We start from the raw sequence: 17,286 nt of genomic DNA, 5'->3' as shown, positions 1-17,286 counted from the left end.
TCACTGTCTTCCTGCATCACTGAGCATCTCTTCAGCTTAAGGTCTTGGACCGCTGCCCTTTTATTGTAACCTTTTCCAGCTTTATGCATCTCTATAGTATGGTCTTGCAGAGGTCTTGCAATTGTTCTTTACACAGTGGTATTTTTAACACCAACCAACCATTTAAGAGAAGAACAGAGCTCAGTTTCCCAAAAGCATCTTAGCATTAAGAACATCTTAATATCTTATCTGTTTAATGTGAAGCTCGCTCGACCATTTAAGATTAATCTTAATGTGTAAAGCACAATGTCACAATGCCTGTGACTTTGTGACATTTCACTTACTTTTTCTAGCCTGGAAAAAGTGGACTGTATTTGGCTGAGCATGAGATTCAAGCTAAACAGCTGTTCAGGTGCAGTTTAAACTGATTTAGTGTCCACATTTTTACCATAGCTATAAACAAACACTGTCTCGCTTACTGCTGCTCCATGCTAAGCTGTTTCACATCAAACGCTGTATGTTCAGCGTACACTGCTAACTGGCTGTGTGACTCATCCCATTGAAAACACAGTGCACAGCTGCAAATTTACTGTTCAGGGTTAAATAAGCAGCTTTACACTGCACAACTGTATGCACCGGTCTGAAACTACAGGTGTGAAAACACCCTAAAGGAGTCTGATTAGTTTCCTAAGACTTCTGCACAGTACTGTACAGTAAATGGTTATAAACAATAGTGAAGCACTGAAGGGAAAATCTTTGTCCAAAACCAAAAGCCAACAAAATTAAACACTTGGAGGTTGAAAATTAAGTAACTTTGAAGGGTTTTTTATTGTTTATTTAATTGTGTCATGTTTTTCACCACTGAATAAATTTTATAATAATTTTATATAAGTGTTTGTTTGTCTTGCTTTTAAAAAATACAAACAACCTATTAGTCCTTTTTGGTAAAGTTAATATGTTTCACTTACTTTTCCAAGCTTGTGGCAAAGTGGGATGTATTCAGTGTGCTCAGTAAAAGGAATGAACAGTGTTTGAGTGTTATTAGTTTGGTCAGATTATGTTTTACTTAAGTGGGCTAACAATCAGACCATAGCTTATCAGTTATCGTTGCAGAAATCCATGCTATTCATATTATCATCTCAATTACGTCTTTGAAAATAGGATTTTTTAACTGCATTAATTGTTGAAAATTTTGAAAGTTATTTTGAAGGGCTTTTATTGTTAATCTAATGTTTTTTATCACTGCATAAATAATATCTCCAAATGTATGTTTATCTTGCACAACTTAAAATATTCTTGGATCATTCTTTGTCATTTGTTATTTAATGTTTACTGTATAAAAAAAAAGAAAACGTAATTTAAAGTGATTTGCTGGTTTGTTATGTTATTTTTTAACCTGTTAAACATTGTAAGTATTTTTTGCCATTTCTGTCTAAATATTTTCAGTAGCTAAATTTTTGCTGCATCTTTAATAAACAGTGTTAAAATGAATAAAAAGCTAAAATATATCTGTAATCACAAAAATTCTAATACAGTAATCTTACAGCAGAGTGTAAAACAGAAGATACATTCTCTTTACATTAGTACTAGCTCAGCTGCATGGCACAGAAGTGTTCTGCTGCAGTTTCAGAAAGTAACACTGAAGGATTTTAGTGGTGAAGGTGTGAAGTGGGCCTGACCTCACACTTGTCCACCACAGGTTGTGACACACAGTCGGAGCTGTTGCCCGCGGCGCTGACTTTCTGAGCTTCGCCTCGCCGTGACCCCTCTTTACCGATATGGGCGTGCGACTGATTTCCATGCTGGCTGTTGCTGTGCTGGTTGGAGTGGGTGGGGTTTTTGGGCGGCTGGCTCAGCTCTCTCCTCAGCGCTCGGTTCTCTTCCTCCACCTCTCGAACCCGAAGCTCCAGAGCCTGCCGCTCACCGGCGCCACCGACCAGCGTGGAGGGCTGGAGCTCCAGTGGAGACAGAGGCAGCGGCTTCACTGTGGAGAAAAGAAAGAAGAAGGAAGAAGCAAAAAAAGTTTTTAATAAATTATGATTAAAAGTTTTGGCTTATTATAGTAATGGTAACTAGGCCTGGCGTGATAATGGTATTATCAATCTGTCGATATTCCACGCTGTGTTAACTTGCATGTACTGGGGTTGAACAATGAAACTGAAACACCTGTCATTGTAGTGTGGAAGGTTTCATGGCTAAATTGGAGCAGCCTGGTGGCCAATCTTCATTAATTGCACATTGCACCAGTAAGAGCTGAGTGTGAAGGTTCAATTAGCAGGGTAAGAGCACAGTTTTGCTCAAAATATTGCAATGCACACAACATTATGGGTGACATACCAGAGTTCAAAAGAGGACAAATTGTTGGTGCATGTCTTGCTGGCAAATCTGTGACCAAGACAGCAAGTCTTTGTGATGTATCAAGAGCCACGGTTTCCAGTGTAATGTCAGCATACCACCAAGAAGGACCAACCACATCCAACAGGATTAACTGTGGACTCTGTAAGAGGAAGCTGTCTGAAAGGGATGTTTGGGTGCTAACCCGGATTGTTTCCAAAAAACATAAAACCACAGCTGCCCAAATCATGCAGAATTCAATGTGCACCTCAACTCTCCTGTTTCCCCCCTAACTGTCCGTCAGGACAATAAAATATTGTGGTCTAAAACCAGGTGTTTCAGTTTCATTGTCCAACCCATGTAGTTACTCCCTAAATTAGGAGAAACCTTAGGAGGAACCAAGATTGGTAATGTTAGATAACTCACTGCTAAAGTTAGCGTGTGCTTTCTCACTGGCATTAAAGCCAGTGACTGAAAATGTACTTTTCAGTCCCTTAAAGAACACTCCTTTACAGATGCTTAAAAGCATTGGACACACTGAGCATGTCCAGTAGCTCCAGAGCATCCCATTCTATTAGCAATAACCATCTACATGTAGGCACCAACACAGGCCTGCTAGCAATGGCAAACAGCACACAAACACACACACATACACACACAGGCACATACACACAAAGCACATTTATACAGCAGGAAAGTAAATGGGTGTGAGAGCTGTTATTGCTCTTATTGATCATGGTCAGGAGATAGATAGCTTTACTGTGTGCCATCATCACTCATCTCTGCTCTAACTCCCCAGTGTTGCCTTCTTCAAGGAGGGCGGAAAGTGTATGGAAAAGCACGGGGAAAAAAAGAATAATATGGACACAGGGCCTAAAGCTATTCATTACACTAAGGACGTTTTCAATAAACTCCTAATCCACCATTCGTTAAACCGAGCCCGCCTCAGGAAAGCTCTATCACTGTTGTTTTCCTGCTGGAGAAAGTGGAGGGAAATCCTAATGGATTGTGTGTGTAAACAGCCAGGTGAGGATGTTGAGATTCTGAGAGGCTTCTTTGAGATTAAACTAGATTATTTCCAAAAATCTGGTAGAAAAAGAACACTTTTAGCGGAATATATAAAAGAAAATACGTTATATGTACCGATTCTATATTTGCTCATATAAAAAAATATAAGAGACCACTTAAAATAGATATTGCGTGTAGTGATGGTCAACAGATTGTTACATAGATTATATATTGATATATTGCACATACTACAAAGTGATACAAAGTATCGTATGACACATTAAAGTACACATGTGGGGCAATTCAACTTAATTCATCTGACACCCACTCGCCATTAGCCAGTGTTCAGCACACATGATAGCTCCTCACAACTTATACGGCATGGGCCTTTCCATGACATTTTGGCATTAGATTCAATACATTACCTATACAGCTCTTGAAAAATTTAAGAGACATCTTCAGTTTTTGAATCAGTTTCTTTGATTTTGCTATTTATAGTTATATGTTTGAATAAAATGAACATTGTTGTTTATTCTATAAACTACAGACAACATTTCTTTAAATTCCAAATAAAAATATTGTCATTTAGAGCATTTATTTGCAGAAAATGAGAAATCGCTAAAATAAAAAAAAAAGATGCAGAGCTTTCAGACCAAATCAATATTTGGTGGAGTAACCCTGGTTTTTAATCACAGTTTTCATGCATCTTGGCATGTTCTCCTCCACCAGTCTTACACACTGCTTTTGGATAACTTTATGCCTGCACTCCTGGTGCACAAATCCAAGCAGGTTAGTTTGATTTGATGGCTTGTGATCATCCATCTTCCTCTTGATTATACTTCAGATGTTTTTAATTTGGTAAAATCAAAGAAACTGGATAAGAATAAACATATAGTAGATACATTACAGATAATATCAATAAGAAACAGTGGATGTGATTCAGAGGTCAAATCACTGGATGAGTCAATCGGATGAGTCTTTGATAAGCAACATGAGATTGACTTCCACGTCTGAGTCTATTATAAAGGTAGTTAAGTTTTCAGAATAGTTCCCATAATACCCACAATCCCTTTAGTCAACAAAGTGGACAATTCATTCTGAACAGCTCTTGCCCCTGCGGCCTCGGACACCCGCTTTCAATTAAAAACAGATTACTGTTGGTTTGTTTTTGATGCGCACAATTAATTTCACATCACAAAGAGGGAGAGGGGGAGCGGGGGGTTGTAGCCGGGGTCGTGTGATGAGGGGGAGAGGAGGCGGCGGGAAATTGCTTTGGAACGGAGCTCTGGCTAAATGATCCTTGCTACTGTGTCCTTTGTCTCTTTTAGAGGATGTAATCAATGAGGGAGAGAACGCCGAGCTTCAGCCTCATCACAGAGACGAGTGTTCTCAGACACACTCACACATCCGCACACAGATGACGCAGGAAGATAACACGAGACGATGCTGAGTTAGAGATAATTAGAGGATATCATTCATCCTGCTCAATATAAATCTGAATAGTTATTGGTTTGGGAGACCAAATCTTTTAAAACTGTTTTAAGTCAGAAAAATATCTATTATCAATATTTTAACTGGCAGTTGGTTTGGTTAGTTGACAGAGGGAGTTGGTTTGGTTCTCAGTTGTTTTGTTATAAAAGCGCTGACAACTGACTGTGGAATATTTAGTAGTGAAATTTGATAATATCTATGTTTCAAACTACCTTATAGTATATATAAGAAATTACAATGTTGTATTATTGTGCACGCTAAACATGTACATGTACATGTAAACATGTAAATTTAATCCTCCCAAAAAAAATTCCCAGAATGTGTACAAGTTATTTGTGTGTAAATGGTTTAGTTTCTAGACTCTCTACAGAGTATGGTCTCTGCAATAGTGAAACAATACCATTAAGAATCTTATTTTATTATCTGTAAAAAAAAATTAACATTGTATCATTGTAGCGCTGATTTTCTTTAGTCATATTTTAATGTCCTAAACGAAATATAACAAATTGCAAAATAACATTACATAATGTGTCGAAACAAAACATACTTAGGCAATAATACATGAGAGGGAGTGTTATAATGTGTAATATTGGCACTGCTGTATGTATATACAGGCCGAGTACTGTAGATCAGCACAGGATGAGAAAATACGATCTGTTAGATTATATAAACTCTGTGAGTTAAAATAGTTCCATTGCTGCTCTGTTTGTAGCTGCACTGTTTGGCTTGTAAGCGCTGCATCGTTACTAGGTTACCTGTATGTGGCGGAATAATACATGAAGAGCACGCAAATCCAGCTTTCATGCCAACAATACACAGAATAAAGAATAAAAAACAACATTGCTGTTCCCTTCAATGAGCTGCTGGGACACCTTCACAGCCTGAACATGCAGGTCAGTTTTCTCCACTGAGATGCATAAAGTGCTGCACTGTTAAGCTATCAACATGCTAAAGTCAGAGCACATCTGGCTTCTGATTGGTTTATTACACATTACACCTAAAACACATGGAACGTTTCGATACCAATGACATACTGACATTCTTCTAGCAGGAGCATACATATTATTTCAGTCAGGTTATAATACCAAAGACACAAATGATGCAAAGCATATTTTGAAGCATCAAAAACCTTCATATTGTCTCCTTATGGACAATTTTTACTAAATAAAATTTTGCTAAATTTCAGTGATTGAGTGTGTTTTAATCCACGTAATGTAATATAATGTAATTATAACATAAATAAGCAATAGAACTATGAACTATTCCGCCAAAAAGTAGTTCCACCACAACTGTAACAGAACTGAAACTTAACTACAAAACGGTGTATGGTTCATACAGACTAACACCCCATTTCTGCTTGTTTTGCTGGGTGGTGTTGGTTAGCTAGCCGGCTGGACTGTAGTTAGGTTAGCGTAGCTTGCTTTAGCTCAGCATTAACTTAGCTTAGCCTAGCCTGGCTGGTTAGCGTTCTGGCTGTCAGACGGCATTAGCCGAGCGATTTCCTTTCCCTTTTTTTTTTCACAAAAGATAGTCAGCGCTGCGGGCGAGCGAGCCATGGTTGAGCGCTAGCCTGTGATAAGCTAACGCTGCCGCTGATGCCGTTGATGATTCTAAGCTGTCCTGTGTATATACACCGTTACTCGCAGTGCGTCGGCGGAGTGATACAGGTTTAGTGTGAGAAGTCTGTGATGTTATCACAAATATCATCACGGCTAGAACACTTTTCAACCAATCAGATTGTGCGGTCGGAACTAACTGTTGTATAATGTACCATGAAAGTTACATACAACATCCACACTACAGTCAGTAAACAACATTTCTGAAAATAAAATGAATTAAAGAAGAGCACAGGAATTTGTCTTAAATAGAAATATATATATATATATATATATATATATATATATATATATATATATACAGTTGTGGTCAAAAGTTTACATACACTTGTAAAAAAACATAATGTTATGGCTGTCTTGAGTTTTCAATAAGTTCTACAACTCTTATTTTTCTGTGATAGAGTGATCGGAACACATACATGTTTGTCACAAAAAACAGTCATAAAATTTGGTTCTTTCATAAATTTATTATGGGTCTGCTGAAAATGTCACCAAATCTGCTGGGTCAAAAATATACATACAGCAACATTAGTATTTGGTTACATGTCCCTTGGCCATTTTCACGGCAACTAGGCGCTTTTGGTAGCCATCCACAAGCTCCTGGCAAGCTTCAGGTCGAATGTTTGACCACTCTTCTTGACAGAATTGGTGCAGTTCAGCTAAATGTGATGGTTTTCTTGCATGAACCCGTTTCTTTAGCACTGTCCACATGTTCTCAATGGGGTTTAAGTCAGGACTTTGGGAAGGCCATTCTAAAACCTTAATTCTAGCCTGGTTTAGCCATTCCTTTACCACTTTTGATGTGTGTTTTGGGTCATTGTCTTGTTGGAACACCCAACTGCGCCCAAGACCCAACCTTCGGGCTGATGGTTTTAAGTTTTCCTGCAGAATTTGGAGGTAATCCTCCTTCTTCATTATCCCATTTACTTTCTGCAAAGAACCAGTTCCACTGGCAGCAAAACATCCCCAGAGCATAATACTACCACCACCATGCTTGACAGTAGGCACGGTGTTCCTGGGATTAAAGGCCTCACCTTTTCTCCTCCAAACATATTGCTGGGTGTTGTGGCCAAACAGCTCAATTTTTGTTTCGTCTGACCAGAGAACTTTCCTCCAGAAGGTTTTATCTTTGTCCATGTGATCAGCAGCAAACTTCAGCCGAGTCTTAAGGTGCCTTTTCTGGAGCAAGGGCTTCTTTCTTGCACGGCAGCCTCTCAGTCCATGGCGATGTAAAACACGCTTGACTGTGGAGACTGACACCTGTGTTCCATCAGCTTCCAAATCCTTGCAGACCTGCTTCTTGGTGATTCTTGGTTGACTCTTGACCATCCTGACCAATCTCCTCTCGGCAGCATGTGATAGCTTGCGTTTTCTTCCTGATCGTGGCAGTGACACAACTGTTCCATGCACTTTATACTTGCGTATAATTGTCTGCACAGTTGCTCTTGGGACCTGTAGCTGCTTTGAAATGGCTCCAAGTGACTTCCCTGACTTGTTCAAGTCAATAATTCGCTTTTTCAGATCCACACTGAGTTCCTTTGACTTTCCCATTGTAGCTTTTGTAGCTGAGTCTAATCACTGGGTCAAATGAGCCCTATTTAAATGGGCTCATGAGAAGTCAACAGCTGTAGTCAATCAGAATCACTTACAAGAAGTGAAGAGGCCATGACATGAAGCTAATTTGATTGACACAACTCGCTACATCACCAAAATTGACAAATTTTGTTGCTGTATGTATATTTTTGACCCAGCAGATTTGGTGACATTTTCAGCAGACCCATAATAAATTTATGAAAGAACCAAATTTTATGACTGTTTTTTGTGACAAACATGTATGTGTTCCGATCACTCTATCACAGAAAAATAAGAGTTGTAGAACTTATTGAAAACTCAAGACAGCCATAACATTATGTTTTTTTACAAGTGTATGTAAACTTTTGACCACAACTGTATATCGTATATCTCAGTCATCACTACATGTACAAAACTGCACAAATACAGTTTTTTTTACACATTTGCCGTGCCTTCAGGTTTGGAATAAATGCATTTTAAGTTCCTGCACAGACACACGGGACAGCTCAGCGCACTTCAGGTTTTATCCTTAAGCGGCAATTTGCATGCTAACGTATTTACCCCGCGGAGGGACAGAAGGACAGGAGGGAGAGAGCCGCGACCTTGACACGGCTTTTCCTCCCCGTTATGCTGATATTATTTCCGCGTAGAGTTGAGGCTCTTCCGCAGATGGGGACGCAATTTCATTCTGCCTCAGAGCCAAGATTAAAATGTCTCAGAAATGGGCAGGGAAAAAAATGCGTTTGGCATTCTTGGCACGCGGGCAGAGGGTAAACTGACTGGGCAACAGGACGCAGTGACAGTGAAGACACAAATAAATTGAGTTATGTGTCAAACGCACAAAGGGAGGGGCGCGTCCTGACCAGCCGGCTGTCCTGTCGTGTCCTTTGCTGGGGCAGGTGATAAACCACGGAGGAGTCATCTTTAATCAGAGCTGTGTACAGGTTTGTGTCGGTGGACGTAAGAAATGATGTGACATTTCTCTTTAAAGCTGACCTCTGTTTCACTCAAGGCTCGGGCTCATAATAAGAGGCATAAAAGAGAGTCAGGACTGGAATTAATACTTTTAATACAATAGTTCAAAGGCAAATTCCTGTCAATTTACAATGATCAAGAAAATAGCAAATAGAAAATAGTGCCAAAAGTGTAGTGTTATCTGCACAGGAGTGTGTCTAGGCTTGTCATGACAAATAAAATTTAAATTGGAATATAAAACAAACAATGTCTGATTATTCACATAATTATACACAAGTGACATTAAAAACTGTCTTTAAATAAAGTTAATACAGCAGCTCAATCACGTTAATGAGATATCCTCAGAAACATCACAGAGTCACAGCCAAGATTGTTTAAATTACAATAGAAAGATAGACCTGTGGGCTGTTGTGCTGTTAGGTGGAACGCTGGACATGTCGATGAAAAAAAAAGGAAAAGTGTTTTTGCCTTTCATTGGTACAGAAGTTAGACCTGGAGTGGGCTTCCCACCTCTTTGTGTGCAAGTAACTATATGTTTGTATAGGATCTCCGGTGGATTTTGCGGTTTACAAAGACTCTAAGACTAGATCAGTGGCTGAACTGCACTTAGTAGGGCATTACACATGTTGTGAGTTAACATATGTGATTGAAAAGACTGTTATTAGTGTAAAAATTTCTTTATTTAGCCAATCAGAGGCGTTATGTTTGCATGTATAAATATTAATGAGCAAGAGCAAAAATCCTCTCGTTTCCCTCCCCCAACACTCCTCCACTGGACTAAAGCAGCGTTATACTGGATCACCGGAGCACTTTTTTTCCACAAAAAACTCACATGCTCACATGGCATTTATTTATACTAAAGACCACAACTAGACATTTTAAAATGAATGAAAATTGATGGAATGAAATAGTGTGATAAAACAGTGTGAAAGACTACAGCAGCAGTAAATCTGTACTTTGTGTGTGTTTTTGTGTATTTTAAATGTATTTCATAGAGACTTTAAGTGATAGAGAAAACACAAAGTAGAACATTATTGTGAAGTATAATGAAACTTAAGTGAAAATCTGAAAAGTGTTATGTGCAAAAGTATTCAGCCCTCCTTATATCAGTACTTTTACTGCAAATTTCTTTTGGGGCATCTAGAGATACCAACTTTGTGCATCTAATGATCGAGAAAAAAGTATTTTACTTTTCTTTTTACTGAAAACCTACCAACCTACTATTATTTATGGAATTCCTCAATCTACAGTGTCATGCATGTACCAAATCTACATTCTTCAATGCAGGAGACATATATATCCCATAGGCCAGTGCAGAGTTTTGCAGCTTTCCTAGGACATGGCAAAAGTCATGGGACACAATACCATTTTTTTTTCCTAAGACATTTAACATATAGGTGTACATATTAGATCATAAATTTAATTACTTCTATATTACATTTTCTATTCAGTATACAATATATAGTAACTTTATATTGATCCATTAAGAAAAATAATACAAAAATAAACTTGCTTCCCAGCTCTACCCAGGCAGATCTCACAGCTTACAAACACTTTTTTGCAGGCAGCTCGATGTTTTCTGTTCCAGTTTGAGGAATTTCTGCCCACGCTTCTAGTTTTGCAATATTCTTGGACTGTCTTGCGTTCACAGCATGTCTCAGATCTGCCCACAGATTTTCAATGATGTTCAATTCAGGGGGATGTTCAATTCAGGTGGGCTGTTTAAACCTTTCCCAAAGCTCCAGCTTGTGTACCTTGAAGGAGTCGATGGTGGATTCTGAGGTATGTTTTTGATGATCGACCTGATATAGAAGCCAGCGAGGGGGCACAGCGTTCAATTTTTACTTCACCAGTCTACAGCAAGTCTTATTTAGATGATGTTTTGTGTGAGTGTGTGTGTGACACTGAGATTCATCATTATGGGGTAATCCATGCCTGTGCTCCAAACCACACACTTCTGTACTTTTTTCACTGCATTAATTAACACATTTCCAATGCTGTGGCACCAATTTTACCACACTATTTAATACAGTTGTGCAGTTTAGGATACAACCCCTGTTTTTTAGAGGGTAAGAACATCTTTGAGACGTGTCAAAATTTGATTATGCAAAAAAAAAGTTATAAAACTTTCCTACCAGTACTTATGTGGAGTTTAAGACCCCTATCTGCTATTTTTAACATCTCAGTTAGTGAAATAGAAAAGCTATACCCCAGCTAAAGGAGAATGTTATGAGACTAAAAGGTTGAAAAGGTTCTAGGAAGTTTAGTGTAAAGATAAAAAGAAGAGGCTTTACTAAAAAGAGACAATCCAAAATCAGGGCTGACACCAAAAGACAAAAACATATAGTGGCAAACATACCATAATTTGCAGACAAAAAAAAAAACACTGGCAAGACAAACGCTTCATAGTGACTGACGGAACCAATCAAATACTCGGCCAGGAGTGTGTGAAGTGAAGGGGTATATATAGTAAGTGAAACAGGTGAAGTCAATAATCAGGTGCAGGGTTCTTTAGTTTCCAAGGATGGGACATGGGACTAATACATGCACTTTACATTTGGCATGTAAATGTATACTGGCTGATTTAAATAGTGTGTTGGTGAGATTAGCATGTTATTGGACCAGGAAAAATACACTAATCCACTGTAAAAAAAAAAAAAAAAAAAGGTAAGCTTTGCAATACGTCTTAAATTATACAGTCAAACCTGGCAATGGTCCCCGTATGATTACTCTGCTTCAGAGCTGGAGCACTCGTGCATTCACAACACTACTTTCTTTCAATTCCTGAGGGAAAGGGGTTCCTGCCCAATGAGCAAAATAGAGGGAGCAGTGGAGGAGAAAGCTCCTGCCTTCAGAGAGCCACCCACAGAATTCAGTGGAGAGAGAGTGAGCGCAAGAGCGAGAGAGAGAGATAGAGAGTGAGAGAGAGAGAGAGACAGAGAGAGAGCAAAAGCGAGAGAGAGCAAGAGCGTGAGAGAGAGAGAGTGAGAACGAGAGAGAGAGTGAGAGCGAGTGAGAGCAAGAGCGTGAGAGAGAGAGAGAGCAAGAGCGAGAGAGAGAAAGAGAGAGAGAGAGAGAGAGAGAGAGAGCAGGTTAAAGCTGATTTCCGTAAGTTTTGGGATTCGGGGGATTTAGGGCCCTCTCTGGTGAGCATTGGCGTAGGAACCGGGGGGGAATATTGGAAACAGGTGGATTTGTCCCCCCCAAAATTATATTGTTTCGCTCAGATCAGCTGTACTATTAATGAGGAGACAGACCGGACCAATCACGGAGCCGGTTCAGGTATTAAGTCCCGCCTCTCAGCACAAACAGCCATTCAGCTTGCTGGTTTTGCGGCCCGCGGTGTGCTAGTGGGGGAAGCCCCGCCCCCTCGCTGTGAGATTTAGCAGCGGGATCGGGCTGCAGCAGCTTCAGCTGATTGAGATCTGGATATACAGGGATTTTTCTAAAAGAAAGGTAACTATAGGCTAACCACGTAAACTGTGATGATGTTTCTGATAGCTGGTTAAAAATACAAGACTCTAAATCAGCACACAGTTTAAACCCACTGTGATTAATAAACTGCAGCTGTGTGAGTGAGTTAGCTTAACTTTGGAATTAGATAGATTGGAAGTCAACGTTAAAGAAAAAATAAACTATATACGTAATGTTCAACTTGCCCTGTACCTGATCAGCTAATTACTGTTTCATTTTTAAACTGTCTTTATTAATTTAGGATTACAGGACTTACTGTGAGCAATAATGAACAAAAATTCATTTAGTTAACTAGTTATCTAGAAGCCAGATGTAGTGGATAGTCAGAATTTAGTACAGTACTTTATGTTTGTAGTTTAAAGCAGTTTCTTAACCCTGATCACTGCCCCAAAATTGTGTTTTCCACCTGATCCAGCTGATCAGCTAATAAACAGTCATTTACTGAGTTTAATCATGTATATCCAGCAGTGCATTAGACACATCAAACCACCACTTACTTTATTAAATGTCTTTAAAGCAGAGAAAGCTCTAGAATATGTAGAACAGTGTTAATATTCAGTAGAATATGTAAGAACAGGGTTCACAGTAAGGCCACATGTACTGACGTTTATAATTAAAATCTTTATGAAACGTAAAGTTACATTCTTTTACATAAAAGGACACCAATCTTTAGAAGAGCTCTTAATAGAAAAATAAAAGCGTAGGATTTTTTTTAAGAGTGGAGAAAATGTAAATATACAACAGAATTGACATGCCAATACATGATTATAATAATAATAATAATAATAATAATAATAATAATAACCAAATCTGTTATATTATTTTAAATATTAGGTGATAACTGATCATTTTTGTCAGATGTATATGTATATGCATATTTTTTTCTTACAACAGTAAATGTAATGTGAAGTAACATGTTTAGGTTGTAAAATCACCTTGTTAACTAATAAAAAACAAAATACAGAAAAAAAATATATTATTTGTGATTAAAAGTAATTTCCACAAATGTTGTTCTAAGAAACTATAGGGTGGGCTTGGGTTCATATTGGCAAATGTGTCCCCCCCAATATCAAACCTGCTCCTACGCCCTTGCTGGTGAGAATTGGTAATTGCACCGAGCATGCGGAAGAATCATTTTAAACTGGGTGGGTGTGATGCGGTCTCCATTCAGAGCGGATGAATCTGATTCCAGGTTATGTTCAGTCAGAAAGAGAGAGAGACAGAGAGAGTGCTTAGTCAGAAACTTTACTTCAACCTCACACTTTGGTTTTACTATGAGTGAATGAGCTACTGAGCTCTGAATTTCCCCTTCTGAAGTCTCCATTGCTCCATCCATCAGCCGCTCATGTTCAGTAAAACTGAGCCGGATCCTCTTTTAAGCCAGGCGGACACTGTGCGATTTTTTTAATCGGATGCGTTCTGGAGAGCTCAAACTGCACGTTTGAATCGTTTGTCGTGTATGAACAACGCCTGCGATTCATCTGCACACACTGTACGGTCCGACTGACCTGCTGCGACGGGGGAGCTTACACTGCACGTCTAAACGCAGCCCGTAGGCGGAGCTTTCTTTGCGTACAAACTCTCGCTTCAACACAACGCCTTGCAAAAGAAAGCGCTTAGCTTTACTTATTTGTGCCCTGTTGTGCGCTGAAAGTCCACGGAAGAGACGTACATGGACTCGCAGGTGGCTGAGGCGACGTGGACTCTACGGGTTGTCCGTTTTACAGAAGGAGAGCGCAAAAAAAATGACTGCGCGCCAGGCTGCGAAAGAAACACCAGCAGCTTAAATAAAATAAAATAATTGTATTTTTTATTCTGTTTATTGTTTATGTAAAAACTGGTTTTGCAACACTGAATATTAAACAAGCAATCGGTTATTCACACTGGATAGGGACCCTCATTTACAGTGCCGCTGAGCATTAACAGTTTAAAAGGGATTAATAATATATATAAAAAATAGAAATAAAAACTGACATTTATTATAGACGAATAAAATATATACGTAAAAAAGGAAAAATAGGACCTTAAAAAAAGATAATAAAAATTGACATAAAGGTAAAAATTGTATATATTATGAAGATATATATTTAATGATTTGATTAATAAAAGAAGAAAAATAATTAAAATGAATAAATAAAAAATATAAAATATAAACTCATTAAAAATTCGTTTAAAATAACCCAGGCTTTCTGCATATTAATCAACGTTTCAGTTACCGTAGTTTCAGTTTCAAATCATGAAAACAGCTCACCAAAACCTCAAACTATTCTTTATATTTGACAATATTTACTTACAGGTCCTTTGCTTGTACTTACAGGCCCTTACTTATTTTTATTCAACTGAACTGAGTTCCTGTAGCCTCGCGCTGAATTCAGCTCCGCGCTGCGAAAGAGAGCGAGAGAGAGGCGCAGCGCATTTTGTCTGATTTATCTTGATTAATTATCAGTACATTTATTAGCTTTAGTAAGTTTAATAGCACTAATTTTACTACACTTCTCCGACCTTATTTATTAAAACGTTTATTTTAGAAGACAGAGGTTATTATGCGGGCAATGCCGCGCGCAATGCCACGCGCTGCGCTAAGCTGGCTTTGCGTGGCTAATATTCTGGAGCACTGGACGAGATTTTAATTAATAAATTAACATATTTATAATTTTAAGAAATTTGCCCTGGCGAAAAAAAACGAATAATAAAATATAGCTTTATACTTCTGTGCATGTTTTAAGTTTTATATAATTGACGGGCAGCATCAGAGGCTGACAATGTGCTTTATTTTTCAGATATAATAGCAAAGTGAAATAAAATAAATTTATGTTTGTCAAAGATATTTTCTCTTTTAATTTTTCTTTTCAAAAACTCCAGCTATTGACTGAGAATAAGCATCTGTTGAAATTCTTAAACAGCAGAATGCCTGTGTCTGCTATATCAAGCTATAAGTCTGTGTACCGAACATAAATATAAATCCTTATAACTGACAGAAATAAATATGACTAATAATAATGTATAGTTACTGTGCAGATTTTTGGGAAAACAGGTCGTGACGTTAAGAAATCGGCCCGCAAAACAGCTCACACTGTGAGACAAGCGACCAAAATTTCTGGCATGTCAGAAATCCCTGGTCGCGTCCGACTGCTCATTCGCAGCTCGTATGGGCAATTAATCGGACATCGCTTCCCCTCTCACACTGCACGACAAACGACGCACGATCAAGCTAAAATTCGGCCCGATCATGAAATTCAGTCGCATCCGACCAGATCGGGCTTAAAATCGGGCTAAAATCGCACAGTGTCCGCCTGGCTTTAGAGGCTGTAGGTGTGACGTAAGTACGTAAAAACGTGTAATGTGGCCAGAAGAACTCCCGCGACACCCCAGTTTTTAGAATGAATATATAAGCAGGGCTTAGCAGGGATGGTCATTGCAGCACACTGCTACCATTCAACACAATATTTTGTCCGTTCTCCACTCAGAAATGCTTCTGCTTTCAGCTTAGAATCAAAATAATACAGACTGACGCTTTAAAAAACAGATTGACCTGAGCTTTCCCTCTTTGTCTATGTTCCGCACCTTCCTTTACTATTCAACCTGTTCTGCCAATGATATTTAGGGAAAAAACAAAACAATAATAATAAAGTATATAGTTATATATATATATATATATATATATATATATATATATATATATATAGTTCATTTGCAAAAACAGATGTAAATGTATTATTATTATTATTTTTTATATCATTAGCAGAACAGATTTTCTTTCTATCCTTTAAACTTACCTTTATCTGTTTTTTTGCAAACAAACTCTTCATAGCTTCTTCCACCTCATTTGCCACCAAGTTACACTATTAGTCTCTGTCTAATTGCTGTCATTTTGCTGTAATTTGTAATTGCATATTTACACAGTGAATTACATGCTTATTTACATACTGAATTCCCTTTACACTTGACTTACATTCTGCATCACCAGGTTGCATCACCAGGTACAATGGTGGCAGTTTGCTTTCATTGTCATGACAAACAGCAGTCAACAATGTAAAAGAATTAATTATTTATTTTTACAAAACTGGAGTTGTCTTAAATTATTTGAAGAAAACTCTTTTAAGTTAAAGGTTTTCTGTTGTTTTGTTTTGTTGGATTTTCTTTGTACAGCAGGATTTGAGGTTTTATTTGGAATTGGTTTATTTGGAATGACCTGGATGGATTTAATCTATATCATATATAAGATATATGGATAAGATATAAGATATAAAGTCTAAAATATTAATTATAGGATTTGTCCTATCACTCATATTGCTACTTGGAAAGAAAACCAACCGGTGTGCAATCTCTAGCACCTTCAATGTTTTATTTAGGCCTGTTATATAGTTACATTATTGACTTATAGTACAACATATTTGCATTTATTGTGCAGATTTTTACACAGTCATTATGTCCCATTATGTTTTTCGTAATGAGAAAAGATATTTTAGAGACTGTTTTATATTCGTTTTATTCGAATATCTGAATATTCTGAAAAATTGAAAGTGTATTACTTTTTAACCTATGTGTGGTGTTTTTCATTTTTCATCAAATGATACTAAAAAATATATTTTTTCTAACTCAAACTCATTGGCATTGGCTCATTTTTGGTGAAAAACATATATCAAAACACATTTTCGATAAACACACACTGTATACCCCCCCAACCATTTATATTACATACAGTATGTTTGGCCAAGGGCTAATAAACATTGCTTCATTTGTAAATTTGAAACTAAACTAATTTTCTACTCATATCTTGAGTTAAATTCATTTTCTTTTACATTTTATTAAAAAACTAATAAAAAAAGAGTAGCAC

General features: G+C 37.8%; 1 protein-coding gene across 3 annotated transcripts in view; it reads right to left on the bottom strand.

The window, feature by feature from the left end:
* large1 (LARGE xylosyl- and glucuronyltransferase 1) overlaps window positions 1–17,286 on the bottom strand; it is a 364,426-nt gene that overhangs the window by 313,052 nt on the left and 34,088 nt on the right. Inside the window, exon 3 of one of the 3 annotated variants that reach the window (XM_022671306.2) lies at window positions 1,659–1,963. The exons of the other annotated variants lie outside the window; for them this stretch is intronic. Within the exon in view, the coding sequence (XP_022527027.2) occupies window positions 1,659–1,963 (305 nt within the window). The remainder of the gene's footprint in view (window positions 1–1,658; window positions 1,964–17,286) is intronic. 3 annotated transcript variants of the gene reach the window in all.

The sequence above is a fragment of the Astyanax mexicanus genome, chromosome 2, assembly GCF_023375975.1.
Source record: "Astyanax mexicanus isolate ESR-SI-001 chromosome 2, AstMex3_surface, whole genome shotgun sequence".
NCBI classification, from domain to species: Eukaryota; Metazoa; Chordata; class Actinopteri; order Characiformes; family Acestrorhamphidae; genus Astyanax; species Astyanax mexicanus.
This window is presented reverse-complemented; position numbering and strand designations above follow the sequence as displayed.